The sequence below is a fragment of the Labeo rohita genome, chromosome 16 (genome assembly GCF_022985175.1).
Source record: "Labeo rohita strain BAU-BD-2019 chromosome 16, IGBB_LRoh.1.0, whole genome shotgun sequence".
In the NCBI taxonomy this organism is placed as follows: domain Eukaryota; kingdom Metazoa; phylum Chordata; class Actinopteri; order Cypriniformes; family Cyprinidae; genus Labeo; species Labeo rohita.
The window spans coordinates 16,557,628-16,574,108 of NC_066884.1; the positions used below are offsets into that span (position 1 = coordinate 16,557,628).

General features: G+C 35.3%; 1 protein-coding gene across 2 annotated transcripts; it reads left to right on the forward strand.

Moving 5' to 3' along the window:
* Positions 1–1,152: 1,152 nt before the first annotated feature.
* Positions 1,153–16,445, forward strand: plin6 (perilipin 6). 2 transcript variants are annotated; one of them, XM_051131941.1, is made up of 9 exons: positions 1,153–1,265; positions 1,776–1,829; positions 2,460–2,497; positions 2,592–2,790; positions 2,955–3,037; positions 5,808–6,045; positions 6,378–6,568; positions 12,635–12,901; positions 15,257–16,445. In XM_051131941.1, exons 3-9 carry the CDS (start codon positions 2,474–2,476, stop codon positions 15,707–15,709), a joined length of 1,455 nt encoding a protein of 484 aa, XP_050987898.1. In that variant the 5' UTR covers positions 1,153–1,265; positions 1,776–1,829; positions 2,460–2,473; the 3' UTR covers positions 15,710–16,445. The 2 variants fall into 2 exon arrangements, with proteins under 2 accessions (XP_050987898.1, XP_050987899.1); XM_051131942.1 differs by lacking the exon at positions 1,776–1,829 and having other exon boundaries at positions 1,160–1,265.
* The last annotated feature ends 36 nt before the right edge of the window (positions 16,446–16,481 follow it).

A 16,481-nucleotide genomic window follows, 5' to 3' on the forward strand; every position in this document is an offset into this window, starting at 1 on the left:
GTACTGTGAGGATTGAAAGGCACTCGATGGTGATATTGACCCAAAAAATCAAAATAGGCCAATATTAAAGTGTTAAAGTAGATGAATGATATTAAAGTTAAACCAAAGCAAATATATGTGGCGTTAGCAGTGACGTCAAATAAAATGAGTTTTTTTTACCAATTACTAAATTCACCATAAGGGTTTCTTTGTCTCGCTCTTATATCACAGCTAAAATTATTGGTAGTAAACAATTCTGATAATTAAATCTTATCAGATATGTTTGACTAGGAAATGAAATAACACAAGTGTCTTCTTTTTTTTTTTTGCTCCAGAAGCTCCATGGCAAGTCTGAGAACTTTCCCAGGCTCAAATTGTCAAATGATTGTTTACACTTATTAAAAGGTTCGGTTTACTGAGTAGCCTTTTAACTTGGGAATTAAGACAAACGGATGAGACTACATGACTCTCCAAAGAAAGTCTTTGTGAAGGGTTTCAATATGACTTGGCAACGTCAAATGACCTTAAAGTACTTCTCCATCTCCAATGAAAGACTAATTTTCTTGGAAGAAACCTCAAGCTATTGGTAGACCATGTTTCCTCATTCAATTTCTGAATCAGAACAGGAATGCTGATATAAAGGGAGCTCAACACCCATTAAACTTTTGAACTGTGACATTAATTATAACTGACTAGACATATATGACTAGACTCTCTGTACACAGCAGATGTACAGTATTCATACATCAGTTTAAGCTACATTTAGTTTACATTCTTTGAGATTTTTTTTTAGAATCATACAACTCTACTTGTCTGTTGATTACAATAAAGATCTGCACTGATATATATATATATATATATATATTGTCCTTCTACAGATTTTAAAGAATAAAGATAATTCTGGAATAAACGTGATACCCCATGCTAAACTATTTTACATCTGAATCAATGCAATTAAATCAAAGTGCATATGTGAGAAACAGACACAATCACACAATCCTAAGACTGTCTTTGTCACTGTTAGGTAAACCAACAAACTAGCAAACGCCGGCATAAAAACATCTCGGCATACGTGGACTGGCCGCACCCTAAATGTGGGGCATCACATGCATCTACCATGAAAAATGACAAAACCATCTGACAAACCCTCGGTTCAAACATAGCAGACAAAGACCGGGACCTAATATAAAGGGTGAATCTAGTGGGATTGTAATTAAAATCTATAAAACACATTTTTTATTTCTACATTTTACTGACCTCAAAGGACTCACTCATTCATCTCAAAGGTAAGAACTACTGCTGTTTTGATATTTTTTGACTCTCTACTCTATAATAACCAAAAGCATGACAAATACACAAACTGCAGTCACACAACTACTCTAAAACACTGGTTTATTTTGAAATAGTTTCACAATCTTAAGAAATAAATGTGAAATTGACATACGTAGTGTTTATTACAAACCTTGTGCAACATTTTAAATGTATTTCCTCTTAACTATACACAACTATATACATTTTGTTTTACTGTAACAAGCACAGGTGCCTAATTAGTGTCTTAAACCAGGATCAGTTATCAGTGCATCTTATATTTTAGTAATGAAAGGCAAACATAATATGAAGCATTTGAGAGTTTACCAGAATGATTAGTTGTCTGTTTCAAATTCATACAAGCATTACAAGTCTAGTATCATGTCTGGTCTTCATCTTAAAAATATTAGGGCAGATGATAGATGTGTTTTTGTTGTGATTATTATCTTCATCTTTAGTATTTATTTAGATTTTTTATTTTTTTGCAGGTAAGCAATTGCTCAGATTTCCACTGGGATCTGAAGAGTGGCCACTTCTGTGCAGTAAGTGCATCTGAACGCATTAAATTTGCTATTATAAACAGAGCTGTGAGAATGCTCTGATGAGATTTGACACAGTTGGATTTTATTCCATGAGATAACATTCTGAAGAAGCCTTTGATCTGGAGATTCAATTCGATCTGAAGATATGTTTGAAAGACTTCAAAAACATTTTAAAATGCCTGTTTTTGGATGGCTTCTTTGCCTCTGGTTGAAGGTCTTGGGCCTCATATGACATTTCATGGGCACCAGTGATTAAATGTCAGCTTCTAATCCACTGACACTTTTTAACCCACAATACTATTCACTGCACGAATGTTTCTTAAATATACCTCAGAAAAATTTTTAAAAGAAAATGGTCTTTTGCGCATTAATTTTTTTTTCATAAAAGTTTGTCCAAACGCCACCGTAATTATTGATGCTGCATAACCTATTTTCCCCCAAATTCTGTATTTTACTGCTAAATCCTGTGTGGTTTAAATGCTTAATGAAATTTCCACAGCAAGGGTTTCTGACATATACTAATACTGTCTTGTGACATCAGCTGATTTGGCATGGGCAGGTCAAATATCGAATACAGAACTGTATTGACGTCACTATATCACACTTGAATGTTTTATGTTCTGCTTTCAGAGCACAAAGCAGACATGTCTAGAACAAGAAACAGTGAGGTAAGATTTCTGGCTTAAAGAGAAAGGGTCACTCCACACTATTCATCTACTGCAGCATTACCATTTTTAATAAGACGCTGACTTACCTGTGCAGGGGAATGTGCTAAAGCGTGTGGCAAAACTGCCACTCATCAGCTCAGCGCTGCAGCAGGCTTCTTCCGTCTACACGGGCGTGAAAGGTCGCTATCCGCTGCTCGGATTTGTGGGGGGTGTAGCAGAGTTGGGTGTCCGTAGTGCATCCACAGCAGCCCTGAAACAAGCAGCACCTCTGCTACAGAACCTAGAACCAGAAAGTGAGTCTCTCATTTGGTATCTCTAACACTGAGCTGAACAAAAACCTGGAAAAATCTAAAATTTCCAATGGACATTCTTGAACAAAAGAAACAGATACACTTCTAAAACATTTAACAAAATGCATGTCTTTAAGGGTGATTTCATTGTATTTCTGCCTTTGCAGTTGAGGCAGTGAACAGTTTTGCACTGGTGGGTTTGGAGCAACTAGAGAAGCTTTTCCCAATTCTCCAACAGCCCACAGATGAGGTAAGAGTGGAAAAAACTGGAGCAACAGTTCTGTATCGCAGCTGCCACATTTTGGCTGTATATTTAAATTACAATTATTATTATATTAACTCTATTATTTTTTAATTCATCAAATCAAGTTCATTAATTTGCACTGGCTACTGATAGCTGCTTGCATTAAAAGGCACTGATGCTTGTCTACAAAACAACCACTCGCTCTGCACCCTTTTACCTAAATTATATGCCCTTATGTGCCCTTTCAGAAGCTTGTGTTCTACAGATGAACAGGGCATTGTAATGCCATCCCAAAGTGGCATAAAATCACTTTCACGGACATTTACCTTAACTGTTGCTTCCTGGTAGAATGACCTGCCCAATTTAACCCGAGCAGCTGATTCTTTAGCCATCTTCCAAGAAACAGCTAAAAACACATCTCTTTCATCTACACTTGACCTTCTGACACTAGCACTCTCTATTATATTTTTTCTATTCTAATTGCTTTCTTTTTATTTATTATAAAAAAATTACACTCTAACACTAGTGTTATCTATTCTTTTGACTTGTTTTCTATTTATTTATTTTAAAAAACTGACTGTCGAACACAAACGTTCTCTATTCTTTTATCTACTTGTTTTTTTAATTATATAAAAAAACTTTGCTTTTTTTTATATAAAGATAAAACTTTATAAAACTTTGTCCTCATTTGTAAGTCGCTATTAGTATATGTAAATTATCTAAAATAATACACTATTATAATATTTTTGCACACACACAAAAAGTAAATAGTTCTTTAAAGTATTTTATGGTTTAATATAACCTTCAGTACATTTATTGTAAGTTTGCCATTTTACCTTAATAGAGTAAGTACTTGCTTTTTTGTTTTTGAATTCCATTAAGTGAATTAAAAGGTAAGATGACTTTATTGCTAAATATTTGTTTTATTTATAGATATTTTACTTACTGTTAGGATTTATTTTTAATTTATTTATATGTGACCCTGGACCACAAAACCAGTCATAACCACCAAGGTATATTTGTAGGAATAGCCAAAAATACATTGTATGGGCCAAAAATCACTGGGATATTAAATAAAAATTATGTTCTATTAAGATATTTTGTAAATTTCCTACCGTAACTATATCAAAACTTAATTTTTGATTAGTAATATGGATTGCTAAGAACTTAATTTGGACAACTGTAAAGGCGATTTTCTTAATATTTGATGTTTTTGTACCCTCAGATATTACTTTTTCTCTTATGCCAAAAATAATTAGGATATTAAGTAAAGATCATGTTCCGTTAAGATATTTTGCAAATTTCCTACTGCAACTATATCAAAACTTACTTTTTGATTAGTAATATGCATTGCTAAGAACTTGCTTTGGACAACTTTAAAGGCGATTTTCTTAATATTTGATGTTTTTGCACCCTCAGATTCCAGAACAGTTGTATCTCAGCCAGATATTATCCTAAACCATACATCAATGAAAAGTTTATTTTTTCTTTTTTTGGATTTCAAAGAATTGACCCTTATGACTGGTTTTGTGGTCCAGGATCACATGTATCAGTAGCCTTTGCTATTAATGCAATCTGAGAGTGATTATTTTTTTGTCAGTGTGAATTTTAAGGCTGATGCTTATGGTTTATGTTTTACGTCTGTCTTGTGCTTCTCTCATTTGTGGTTCTGCACATCTTGGCTTGCTGTGACAAACAAAAAGTTATAATCGACTATTAGCACCATACCATGTTAAGCTGGTCAGCAATTCACATTTGGTGGGTTTTAAAGGGATAGTTCACCCAAAAATGAAAATTCTGTCATTAATTACTGTTCTAAACCTGTAAGACTGAAAATCTTTGGGACGCAAATTGAGATAATTTTAATGAAGTACAAGAGCTTTCTGAACCTGCATTGACAACAAGGGTCCCCCCAGTGTTGCCAAGACCGCGGTTTTCCAGCGAATTTGGGCTACTTTATCACTGTTTCCGCGGGTTGAAGCGACAACAATAACATGATATTTAGCCCCTGGAATGTGACTTTTATTGGGGACCCTCCAGAAACATGACTGGACTAGTTTTAAGTAGCATATGGGCAGGTTTTGTTGTAAAAATCTGGCAACCCTGGTCCCACTATGTTCAATGCCCAGAAAGGTAGTAGGGACATAAATAGTCCATGTGACATCGGTGGTTCAACCCACTGATCTATATATGATGTTCTCTATTATAGATCAGTGGTTCAACCACAATTTTATGAAGCTATGAGAAAACTGTTTGTGACCTTTCTGGGCCTTGAACGTGGAAGAATCCTTGCTGTCCATGGAGGGTCAAAAAGCTCTCGGATTTAATCAAAAATATCTTAATTTGTGTTCCGAAGATGAACGAAGGTCTTATGGGTTTGGAACGACGTGAGGGTGAGTAATTAATAACAGAATATTCATTTTTTGGTGAATCATTTCTTGAAGAGATACAAAAGCCTTAAAAGATTTCTAAACAAAATACCTGTTTTTATGATATATTGGACGAATGTAAATTAATTACATGTACAAATAATGACAGTAGGCCTGTTTGTTTGCGTTACTAAACGGAAAAACTGTTATGGTTCAGGCTCAGGCGACATTTCCCGCCCTTTTTCGGTTACCGAAACTGTAACGTGTAGAATTAAAAGGTGTAATCTTACTTTACTAGAAAATAAAACAGGTCCAAAGTAGTTGTTAGTTGTTGTACGTGTGCTTGGTCACTTTTTTTCTGCTGTCCACACCTCTCCTGATGCTCTCCTTGCCTTTTCTTCGCTCAGGTGCTTGCTAATCTGAAGGACGTTTTCTTCTCGAGGCTGGATGATGCGCAGTCTCGAGTGAATGATGAGCTGGACAGAGCCGTGGACAGGTGGGACAAACTGATTCAGCTAAGCATGCGCCTTCTGGCGGAAGCTCAACAATCAACACCAGGGCGAGTGATCACTGCTGGTCTGGATGAGCTCATCACTCAGTCAGAGGCGGCACTGGCGTACTATCTACCTCTGCCACCCGCACTGCGTAAGAAAGGGTGTCAGGCTCTGTCCCAACAGGGAGACACATTTTTTGTCTGAAATTATTATGAAATAATCATCTAATGAATGCTTTGGGGGGGAAAAAACATGCGTACATAAGACTTAACCACAAGGGGGCGCAAATGTTCTTCTGTTTTGTTAGTCGTCTGTCACTATTTTACATTCAGAGGGATATGGAGAAACGTGTAAACATAGTATTTTATCAAATTAGCTTTTTTACACTCAGAGTTCAGACTAAGTAGAGCCTCTTTCAGATGAATTCTGAATAACAAAGGTTGTTTTGAAATCAGTACCACTTTGCACTTTCTCATTTTGCAGGCTGTGAGTGGGAGAGAAGAGTGCAGAGCTATGAAGATGAAGATGATGATGATGAAGAAGAAGAGCCTCGGATGTGGACACGTATTCGTAGCCTTTTGTTGTGCTTGTACCTTCAGCTGTACCACAGATTGATGAAGCTGAGAGAAAGACTGGACAGTGTTTTGCAGATGCTGGGGGCAACTGCCGAAAAGGTAGGCCCCCTTTAGAATAAAAACTGCTAAATCTTTCACCTTATCTTAACTAAATGCTCTGCTAAATGCACATTAAGTTGTAGTGACTTTTGAGGATGGCACAGATACTCTCTCCCCAAACTAGCTGCATCATTTTCAGTGGCTCCAAAACATTAATGTACCCTGATAGCACACGTACGTCTCAGTGACGTCTATTGGACGTCTGCATTTAGATCTGCAAGATGTATTTTAGACATACATCAGATGTCAAATAGACATTTATTAATGTCTTTGTAAAGATGTTTAGGATTTAGAATGTTTGTAAAACTGACATCTTAAAGACGTCTGTCAAATGTTTGTACACTGCAGATGCTTTCCAGATCAAGTGATCTTTAACAGACATCTTGCAGACGTACATATGCAATCTTGATAGCTACCCTGTTGAAAAAGAGGTTTTGATGCTGGGATGCTGGTTTTAGCTGGTTTATGCTGGTCCTTAGATGGTTTAAGCTGGTCCTTAGCTGGTTTATGCTGGTCCTTTGCTGGTTTATGCTGGTCCTTAGCTGGTCTTGTGCTGGTCCAGGACCAGCTTAAACCAGCTAAGGACCAGCAAAGAGCCAGCATAAACCAGCTAAGAACCAGCTAAAACCAGCATCCCAGCAACAAAACCTACCTAACCAGCATATGCTGTTTTTTTCAACAGGGTATGAAGTCCTGAATTAAACAGTCACGTCATTCCTGAACATGATTACTGGTAAATGGGAAAGCAAATTGAGCATTTTTATATTCCAATTTAACAATTTTCATAATATAATGTAAATGTAAAAATTTGCTTTCCAGCACGTAAATAAAAGAGACTTGGACCCTTCAAAAAGTTGATTATTGTTAATTAAAATTAAACCTTGTTACTTGAAATAAGATAAATGTTAACTGCAAAAAATCAAGTTTAGTTTAACTTGTACTAAGATAACAAAAATTTTGTAAAAATAAGGACATATAAAAAAAATTAAAAATTAATAAAACTTGAACTAAAATTAAAACAGAAAGTATAAGAATAAAACCAATTTAAATCAAAAATAAAATCAATCAATAACGATAATAGAATCTCAGTGATACTAAAATAACACTGAAGGCGACCCAAGAAAATTAGGAACGTGATTCACGAGTCAGTATCGGAGAGTGGTATGTTCAGATTAAATCACAAAATAAATATAGATGCAGACGTGTCTGGGTGAGAGACTCAACCATGTGCACTGACATGATAATATCGACAGGGAGTGCCTCCTCAGAATGTTCACAAACCATGGCCTATGCCCTGTTTGAGTTTGAAGTTAAAATAGACAGTCTACGTGCTGCGGTGCCATGCTGCAGTCATTTACCATGCCCTGGCACCCTCAGGGCTTCCTGTCTAGTCTGCAGACTTATCCACAAAGAATAAATTCACAGCAATTACTTGTTCCAAATGAAGACCCCTGAGACACATTCAGTCAAAAAAGGACATGGGGAAAGGGAAAGAAAAATTCAAGCTGTATTACAAATTGAACTGAAAACATAACATGTATGACCTTTTTCACACTAATTCACAGTGATAGCATGGTTAATTGATAACACAGAATTTATTCACAATATTATTTTACATTTATGTTTCCAGTCATTTAGTAGTAGAGTAGATTTATCACCTCTAAATCACTCATTTGTGCACTTCTTGATATTAAAGTTAATGTTCAAGCTAGATAGAGACTTGAGCATATGATAGTCTAGAATATGATAGTCTTGTAAATTTATTTGCCGTACAAATAAATTAGGAAACATTTGTTTGCGTAAAAGGAAGGCAATATTTCTGAAATCAAAGCTGAAATCAAGAAGTTAGGCTGCAGTGTGTTTTTAATGGGAGTGCTTGTTTAGAGAGAAGATGGTCATGATTGAGCTGGAAGCCCAGAGGGACCTAGTGCTACGTGCTGTTTGGAGGTTGCAGAATGTGACTTAAACACCCATTAAACCACCCACACACAAAGATAACACACTCAGGATAACAAAAATGAGATGAGGAGACTCAGAGGAGCAATGGGAAGCAAACAAACATACTGCTAGCTTTCAGGAGAATCAAGCCCTTTAGTCTTACACTTTTAAAAGTTTGGAGTCACTGAGGTTTTTATTTTAAAGAAATTAATACTTTTATTCAGCAAGGCTGATATTTGTTATCTTGTTACAAAAAGTTAAATGCTGCCTTTTTAACATTCATCAAAGAATCCTTAGTATCAGTTCCCACAAAATGATTAAGCAGCACTATTTTCAACATTGATAATAATATGACGTTTCTTGAATACCAACTCATCATATTAGAATACTTTCTGAAGAACCATATGACACTGAAGATTGAAAGAATGACTACTGAAAATTGAATTGCCATTATATTAGAAAACAGTTCTTTTTTACTGTATTTTGATCAAATATGATGCCTTGACTTTTTTTCAAAAACATTATTTGATTATTTAAAGTCTTACAGATTTATTCTTAGTTCATGTTAACTAATGTAGTTAATGTTAACTAATGAACCTTGCTTTAAATTATAAATATATAATACAAATTTTATATTACATTTATGTGTATATTTATTTGTATATATATTTTATGTGAAGAACCCAGGTATATATATATGTAGGTATTAACCCTACACTACCAGTCAAAAGTTTTTGAACAGTAAGATTTTTTATATTTTTTTTTGAAGAAGTCTCTTCTGATCACCAAGCCTGCATTTATTTGATTCAAAGTACACAAAAACTTTTTTTTTGTAAAATTTTTACTATTCAAAATAACAGTTTTTTATTTGAATATATTTTAAAATATAATTTATTCCTGTCATTACAAAGCTAAATTTTTAGTATTATTACTCCAGTCACATAATCCTTCAGAAATCATTCTAATATTCTGATTTACTGCTCAAAAAACATGTATTATTATTATTATTATTATGTAGAGTAGAATTTTTTTCAGGTTTCTTTGAAGAATAAAAAGTTCAGAAGAACAGCATTTTTATTTTATTTATCAATATTTAAATACCGATAATAATAATAATAAAAATAGACGTTTCTTGAACAGCAAATCAACATATAAGAATGATTTCTGAAGGATCATGTGACACTGAAGACTGGAGTAATGATGTTGAAAATTTAGCTTAGATCACAGGAATAAATTACATTTTAAAATATATTCAAATAGAAAACAGTTATTTAAATAGTAAAAATATTTCATAATATTACCGCTTTTGCTGTATTTTGGATCAAATAAATGCAGGCTTGGTGAGCAGAAGAGACTTAAAAAACATCAAAAATCTTTTGACTGGTAGTGTAGAGTAATAATCATTACACAACATTATTATTTTTCCATTTTACCACTGTGCCCAAGAATCTACCCAATACCATTATTGAAGCACAGAGCACCCCTCAGTTCTGCATGGCTAAACTGATGGGAAAATGTTGTTCTCGAGTCCAGATAGACCCAACCTCACCTGACCTAGACACATGGCCTCAATCAAACAGACAGGCTCAGATTTGTCTACCCATACAGATCTCTCTGTTTTCTATGGGTAGACAAGTTTGTGTGCTGAGGATCAAAGGGCCAAGGTGGGCTATTGTCTGTACAGAGTCCTTTGGTGCTTTCCCAGCGGTAGGGTGGAGAGTAATTGGGGCTGAGAGGATGAAAGTCCCAGTGCGCTGTGTTCAAAAGAGTCCTAATTAACAAACTCTAAAGACACCCCAGAGGGCCTAGATTACAGAAATGAGTGACAGATTGTGTTCTACCAAGAGTGATGCTGTGCTGTCTGAGAAACATACAACGGTGAGACTTGGCAGCATTGTGCCCTACAGTAATTCACGTGTTGGTCACGGGCTGTGCAGTGGACCAGTGGAGAGGTAGGGGCCCGATTACAATGGGAATTGAGAACACATTGGGGACTTTCAAATTTGGCTGACCCACTTTCTCCTTCACCGAAATGAACCGACAATTGTAGGAGGGTCCTGCTGCCAAAGCAGGACTGTTTGTGCCTGTGTCAGCCAGACTGGCTCTGATTATTTGCTTTGTGTACTCACGTTCACGTTGTCTGGCGGCAAAAGAAGCTCCACGTGAGAAATTGGCTGCTTGTTCCCCAGTTCTAAATATGTTTATTCTTCAGATCAGCTTATATGTAGTTTATTTACCACATCTGGCTCAAAAGTTTTTATTTAGTGTTTTTAAAGTGATTTAAATGAGACATTGGATGCAAAAAAAACACTTTTACACAAAAAAAAAAAACACCCAATTGTTACTTGCGTTTTTCTTAAAATTCTTCAAGTTCACTCATTCTTACAGAAAACAAAAGGAAAACTGGGACTTTAAATTAGCTGGACAGGAACTTCAAGTTCTTCTGTTTCTAAGGATATATGGCACTTGATGCTGACTGCTAGAATAGGTCCAAAAAAACAAAGAAAATTACAGGTGCGTCAGGTGCCCCAAAAATGTCCTAGGGGTCATCGGATGCCCATTTTCCACAAGTTGATATGATTCTTTAGGGTCTTAATGAAAAGTTTATAATATACTTTGGTTAAAAATTCTCAATAGTAGTGTAAAACAACATCCTTTTTACCTTGTCAAAATGAGCTCTGCAAAAATCAACCTATTCTGATGGTTTGTTTCTTTAACTCTTTAACTGTCACTCCCATTTTTGAACACACATAAAAATGCACTATCCAGACTTAAATTTTTATAATTCATGAATAAAAACGTTTTGTAATTTGATTTTAAAATGCCTTTCAAAGGATGAATTTTCAGATTTTAAGTTTTGAATTGATATATATGCTCATGTCAATCAACTATCGTGGGAACTGTCCTCTGTCGGTTTGACGCCACATAGGCATCTGAGAATGCCTATTTTGAAACATGGGATATTATTTTTACAGATTAATTAAAAACCACAGCATGGATTTTAATCATTATAGGGTAGATGTGTACATACACTACCAACACACATTAATGTTCAAACAACATATAAAAGTGAACTTTGCATCCGATGACCCGTTTTAAGGGTTAAGCAGCACAAACACTGCCACACAAACAAAATTACACTATAGTGGTATTGATAAATCCCACTTATTTGAAGCTTTTGTTTAAATAATAATAATAAAAAAATCTGTGTATTTGTTCGTTTAGTCGCAAGTAGGTAGTAACAAATGAGTCATTGAATTATTTACTCAACCGATTCATCCAAGTCATTTATGACCTAAACAAGTTGTATTATCCTTTTTAAAATTGTGTCAACAAATCTACTAATAGAATCCAGAAAGAGTGTTTTTTTTTCCATTTAACGGCTGTTTATGATTTACATCACGCTATAGAAAAAGAAACAAAGCCATTTTAATAGTATATTTGATTTACTTGAAACTTTAGCTGAACTTATTTACTTGTCAGTGACCAGATCCTTTCTCCTTTTTTCATGCACAAGCTTTGTGAAAAAAAAAAGAAAAAGAAAAATATGAGTCAGTGCATGGAACTGATTTGTTTACCCAAAAGATTAATTCACTTTGTTCCAGTTTTGTTCAAAACACTGATTCATTTATGAACGAAACAGCTTTTCTAGCTAAATAAAAAATAAAATAAACTCAACTGAAATGAGAAGAATAAACAAAAATGGACGAAGCAGGACATGGTGAACAAGAGAGACATTAAATTATTTAGGATAGCAGGTCTAAAAGAATGTAGGACTGTCTCTTTTGTTAGTCTGATAATGAGAGATTTAATTGGCCCCAACTGCGGTTGACAAATTCTGCAGTTTGTTGATTTATTTGCACAGGGCAGAGAGTGTATCCTCAAAAAATCCATTCACGTTTCTGCGGACAGTATGTGGGAATGTGAATAGAGTCATTACTGCCACTTGATCAAACTGTTAGGCCCCATTTCCAGGCCACTAGGTTCAGCAATAAAAACGTGACTTAATTAAAGTTCTGCATATTGCCCAGTTGTGCTGTCGCATTCTCTTTTTAATGCCTAATGGTGTCATTTTCAAGTCTTATCAAATTTCCTGATAAGGTATTGTCTGTCATTTGTCATTTTCAGGTGGGTCTAATGCAGTTGATGGCAATGGTGGAGTCTCTGCTGCAGCTGCTTCTGTCATTTTACACGACTCAGGTGTATCGCGTGGAGGAGCTGCGTTCTCTCCTCATGGCTCAGCTCACATCAGGTATACAGGCACTGAAGGTTTTGCCCCCTGTACAGCAGATACTGGCTCTGCCTACCCAGGTACGCACTATCATGAACGACCTACTGGAACTGGGACAGATTCTCATACAGCTGCTCATCAACACCACCCCCCTCTATGACCTGGTGAGAGCACACACATGCACACACACAAACATAGAAGCACAACACTCTAGAACCTGTTCTAATGCGCAAATCCTCTTAACAAAACAAGTATAAATACAAGTACATATCCTAGTGATAAAGAACATTCTAGAAACCTGTCATGAAAAAAAATCAAAGGCAAAATTATAGTCTCCATCAGTACAAACATAATTTTCTTCTTTCTCTTTCCATTTGGCCAAACACATCTGTTTAGAGTTGATAGAACGACAAAGCTAAATATATGAACAAAGAAAGCTCTATGTTCCCATAAAAAAAACGAAATCAGTGTTTCATCATAGTGTATTGCATTAATCATTGGCCTGGTTTATTTTCTCTCCACGTCACTGTGCTTATTTTCAGTAATGGGAAATGTGTTTGTGGAATGAAGGGTTTGCTTTTTCCATCTTTTTCCTTTTAACCCAGTAGCTAATTTTAGATTAGGCACATAGTGTTTTCAGCCCACTGTACAGCTAAATTAAACTTCAATCACATAAAAACTGATTTAGTCTAAAAACACTTCTCTTCAGTTTCAGACTGAGTTTGAATGGGTTTGATGCTCAAACCAAATTGGCAGTGTTTGGACGTTTTGTCTGTAAACAGTTCTATTTTTTCATTTGAGTTACAACATAGCATTTTACATAATTGTTCAGTGCATTATATGGAAATCATTTATTTCAGTTGCATATCTTAATTATATATAATTCCAAATATTTTGTAGAAAAAAAAATGTGTAAATGTTTTAAATATGTCAATTATGTGTATTATACAACAAAAAGTGTAAAAAAGAACAATATGTGACCCTGGACCACAAAACTAGTCTTAAGTAGCAATATATTTATAATTATATATATAAGTAGTATATTTGTAGCAATAGCCAAAAATACACTGCATGAGTCAAAATTATAAATTTTTCTTTTATGCCAAAAATCGCTAGGATATTAAGTGAAGATCATGTTCCATGAAGATATTTTGTAAATTTCCTACCATAATTGTATCAAAACTTAATTTTTGATTAATAATATGCATTGCTAAAAACTTCATTTAAACAACTTTAAAGGTGATTTTTCTTAATATTTTGATTTCTTTGCAACATTTTTAAATATTCTCATATCCTAACAAACCATACATCAATGGAAAGCTTATTTATGCAGCTTGCATATGATGTATAAATCAGTTTCAAAAAACTGACCCTTTTGACTGGTTTTGTGGTACAGGGTCACATATATAAAATGTAGTAAAATTTACATTACCGTAAATTGTCAGTTATGGAAAAAAAAATGTAAGCAATAACACAAATGAAATATGCAGTGCTTTCAATTTTTCAGGTATGCATCTGCTATAAACAGTATTTAGGAAATGAAATACTAAAATGTATACATTTAGTATAGTCCTTATTAAAGCTAAAGGTATTATTCAGTCAAGATCAGTTCTGAGCAGATTGATTTTTTTCCTCCTTTTTTGTACTTTAACAAATCATAATACATAATACAATATAGCAGCAGGTATATTAACCTCATGTTATTTTAAGACCAAATGCATAGATCTTATTTTCTCCCAACTGTTTACGTTCATTTAAGAATTATTCAAGACTGTGCATACAAGGATACTCACCAAAATGGGCATTTTGTCTTTTGTGTTTGTGTGTCTGTTCAAGCACTATAAGACGCAAAAGAGAACTCAGAACAGGTACGGAATTGAGTTATCTTTCGCGTCTTCTTGTGCTTGAATGGGTTAAATCATTTGAATGCACAAAGTGGCAAGATTTAAGAAGACTTTATGATTTGTCACAAATAAATCATTAAAGGGATAGTTCACCCTGAAAATGAAAATTCCATTGAAATGAAAATGTCATTCCAAACTCATAAGACTTCCAGAGGCGTGTCCAAGTCTGAGAAGGAAAAGAAGAAATTGATGAAGTCATTATTTTTGTTTTCTTTGCTCACAAAAAGTATTCTTGTAGCTTCAAAAAATTACAGTTGAACCACTGATGTCACATGATGACTATTTTAAAGATGTCCTTACTACCTTTCTGGGCCTTGAACATGTCAGTTACATTGTTGTCTATGCAGGGTCAAAAAGCTCTCAGATTGCATCAAAAATATCAGTTTGATACATTCTCCAAATCACTAGTTTGAAAATTATTTTAAAAGGTTTTGAAGCTTAACAAAGCAGTGTTTTGAAAATTTGCATTTGCGTTTAATGTAGAAGTAATGCTATATACACTTTGCAGAATGTTTTTCCAACGAGTATGGTTTAAATTAAATTGTTGCATAAAATCTTCAAAATAATCAGCGTTTCAGAGATTTGGTTTACGATTGTTTCTCTCTTCTCTCTCAGGTAAAACAGGTTTCTGATGTTGATGCTGCAAACAATCCAATTCCAGATGACATTCCTGAGAGTCCCTCCAGCCGTAACTCTGCAAACAGCCTCTTCCTCAAGGCCATGGACGGTCGCCCACGCCGCCGCAGAAGCCTTTACGCCCGCTCCCGTCGCGGGTCTTCCAGCGGGCCACCGTCAAGCCCAGCTCTCTCCCCATCTCCCACCCCGGTCCCAGCAAATGGCCGTAAAGGCAGCTTGAAGCTAGATTCCCAGCCCTCAGGCCCTCCAGAAATCGACACGCTGGCTTTGCCCACCACCGATATGATCCGCCGCCATTCCTCAGCCACAGAGGTCCTGCTGGCTCCCATTATGCAGTTAGTAACACAGAGCCAACGGGCGTTTGAGTTTCTGAGCTCTGGCCCTTCATCTGAAGATCAGGTCATACCTGTGGTGGAAACCACAGAACATTAGGCTCCACTTTTCTCAAACGTAAGATTAAGATGTAATCAGAGCATTCAAACACAGATCGCTGCAGCTCACAGGCTGCTTTGGATAGTAGAACAAAGATACCTTGAAACAACAGTCCATAGAGTGGCTTCTTTAGTAGGCCTACAAAAACAAATCTGGTTGGTAGAGACAGTGCAGTGACTAATTATTAAATACCATCATTTGCCTCGCATTCAGTATGTGTAGATGGTTTAAAAGCTAAAATAATGCATTGATAGTACGGATTTGTTTGGGTATGTGGTGCGTTTTAGCTTTGAATGCCTGTTTCTAGACGGACAAAGAAACAACTTTGCAAATGAGCAGATATGACAGATCACCATTTTTTTAAATATATTATTATAGTTAGCATGTAACAACATTTTGTTTAGACCCAGTAAAGCTATTTATATTCCTCAGCTTTCTTAGTTCTTATACGCTATAAGCAGTTTTTAATCTGTAGACTGAGAATGAATGACTGATAGTTAGATCAATGCACTGAGTGAAACAAGATGACGCGAGGATTCTGGTCAGATGGAAATGAAATGTTTGACATGCAGTCCAAAGTGAGGATAAGATACTGTTAACTTACAAGAGTGTTTTATGTTTTAAGATCAAGGATGTGTAATTACCAAGTGAGAAACGCAATATGAAGTGTGTTATACGTAGACAGGCATGTAATATCACTAAATGCTGTTAAATGACTTAGCTAAAATCCTAACAGCCTTTCTCCTGTAGTGCTTTTTTTCTCTATAACAAA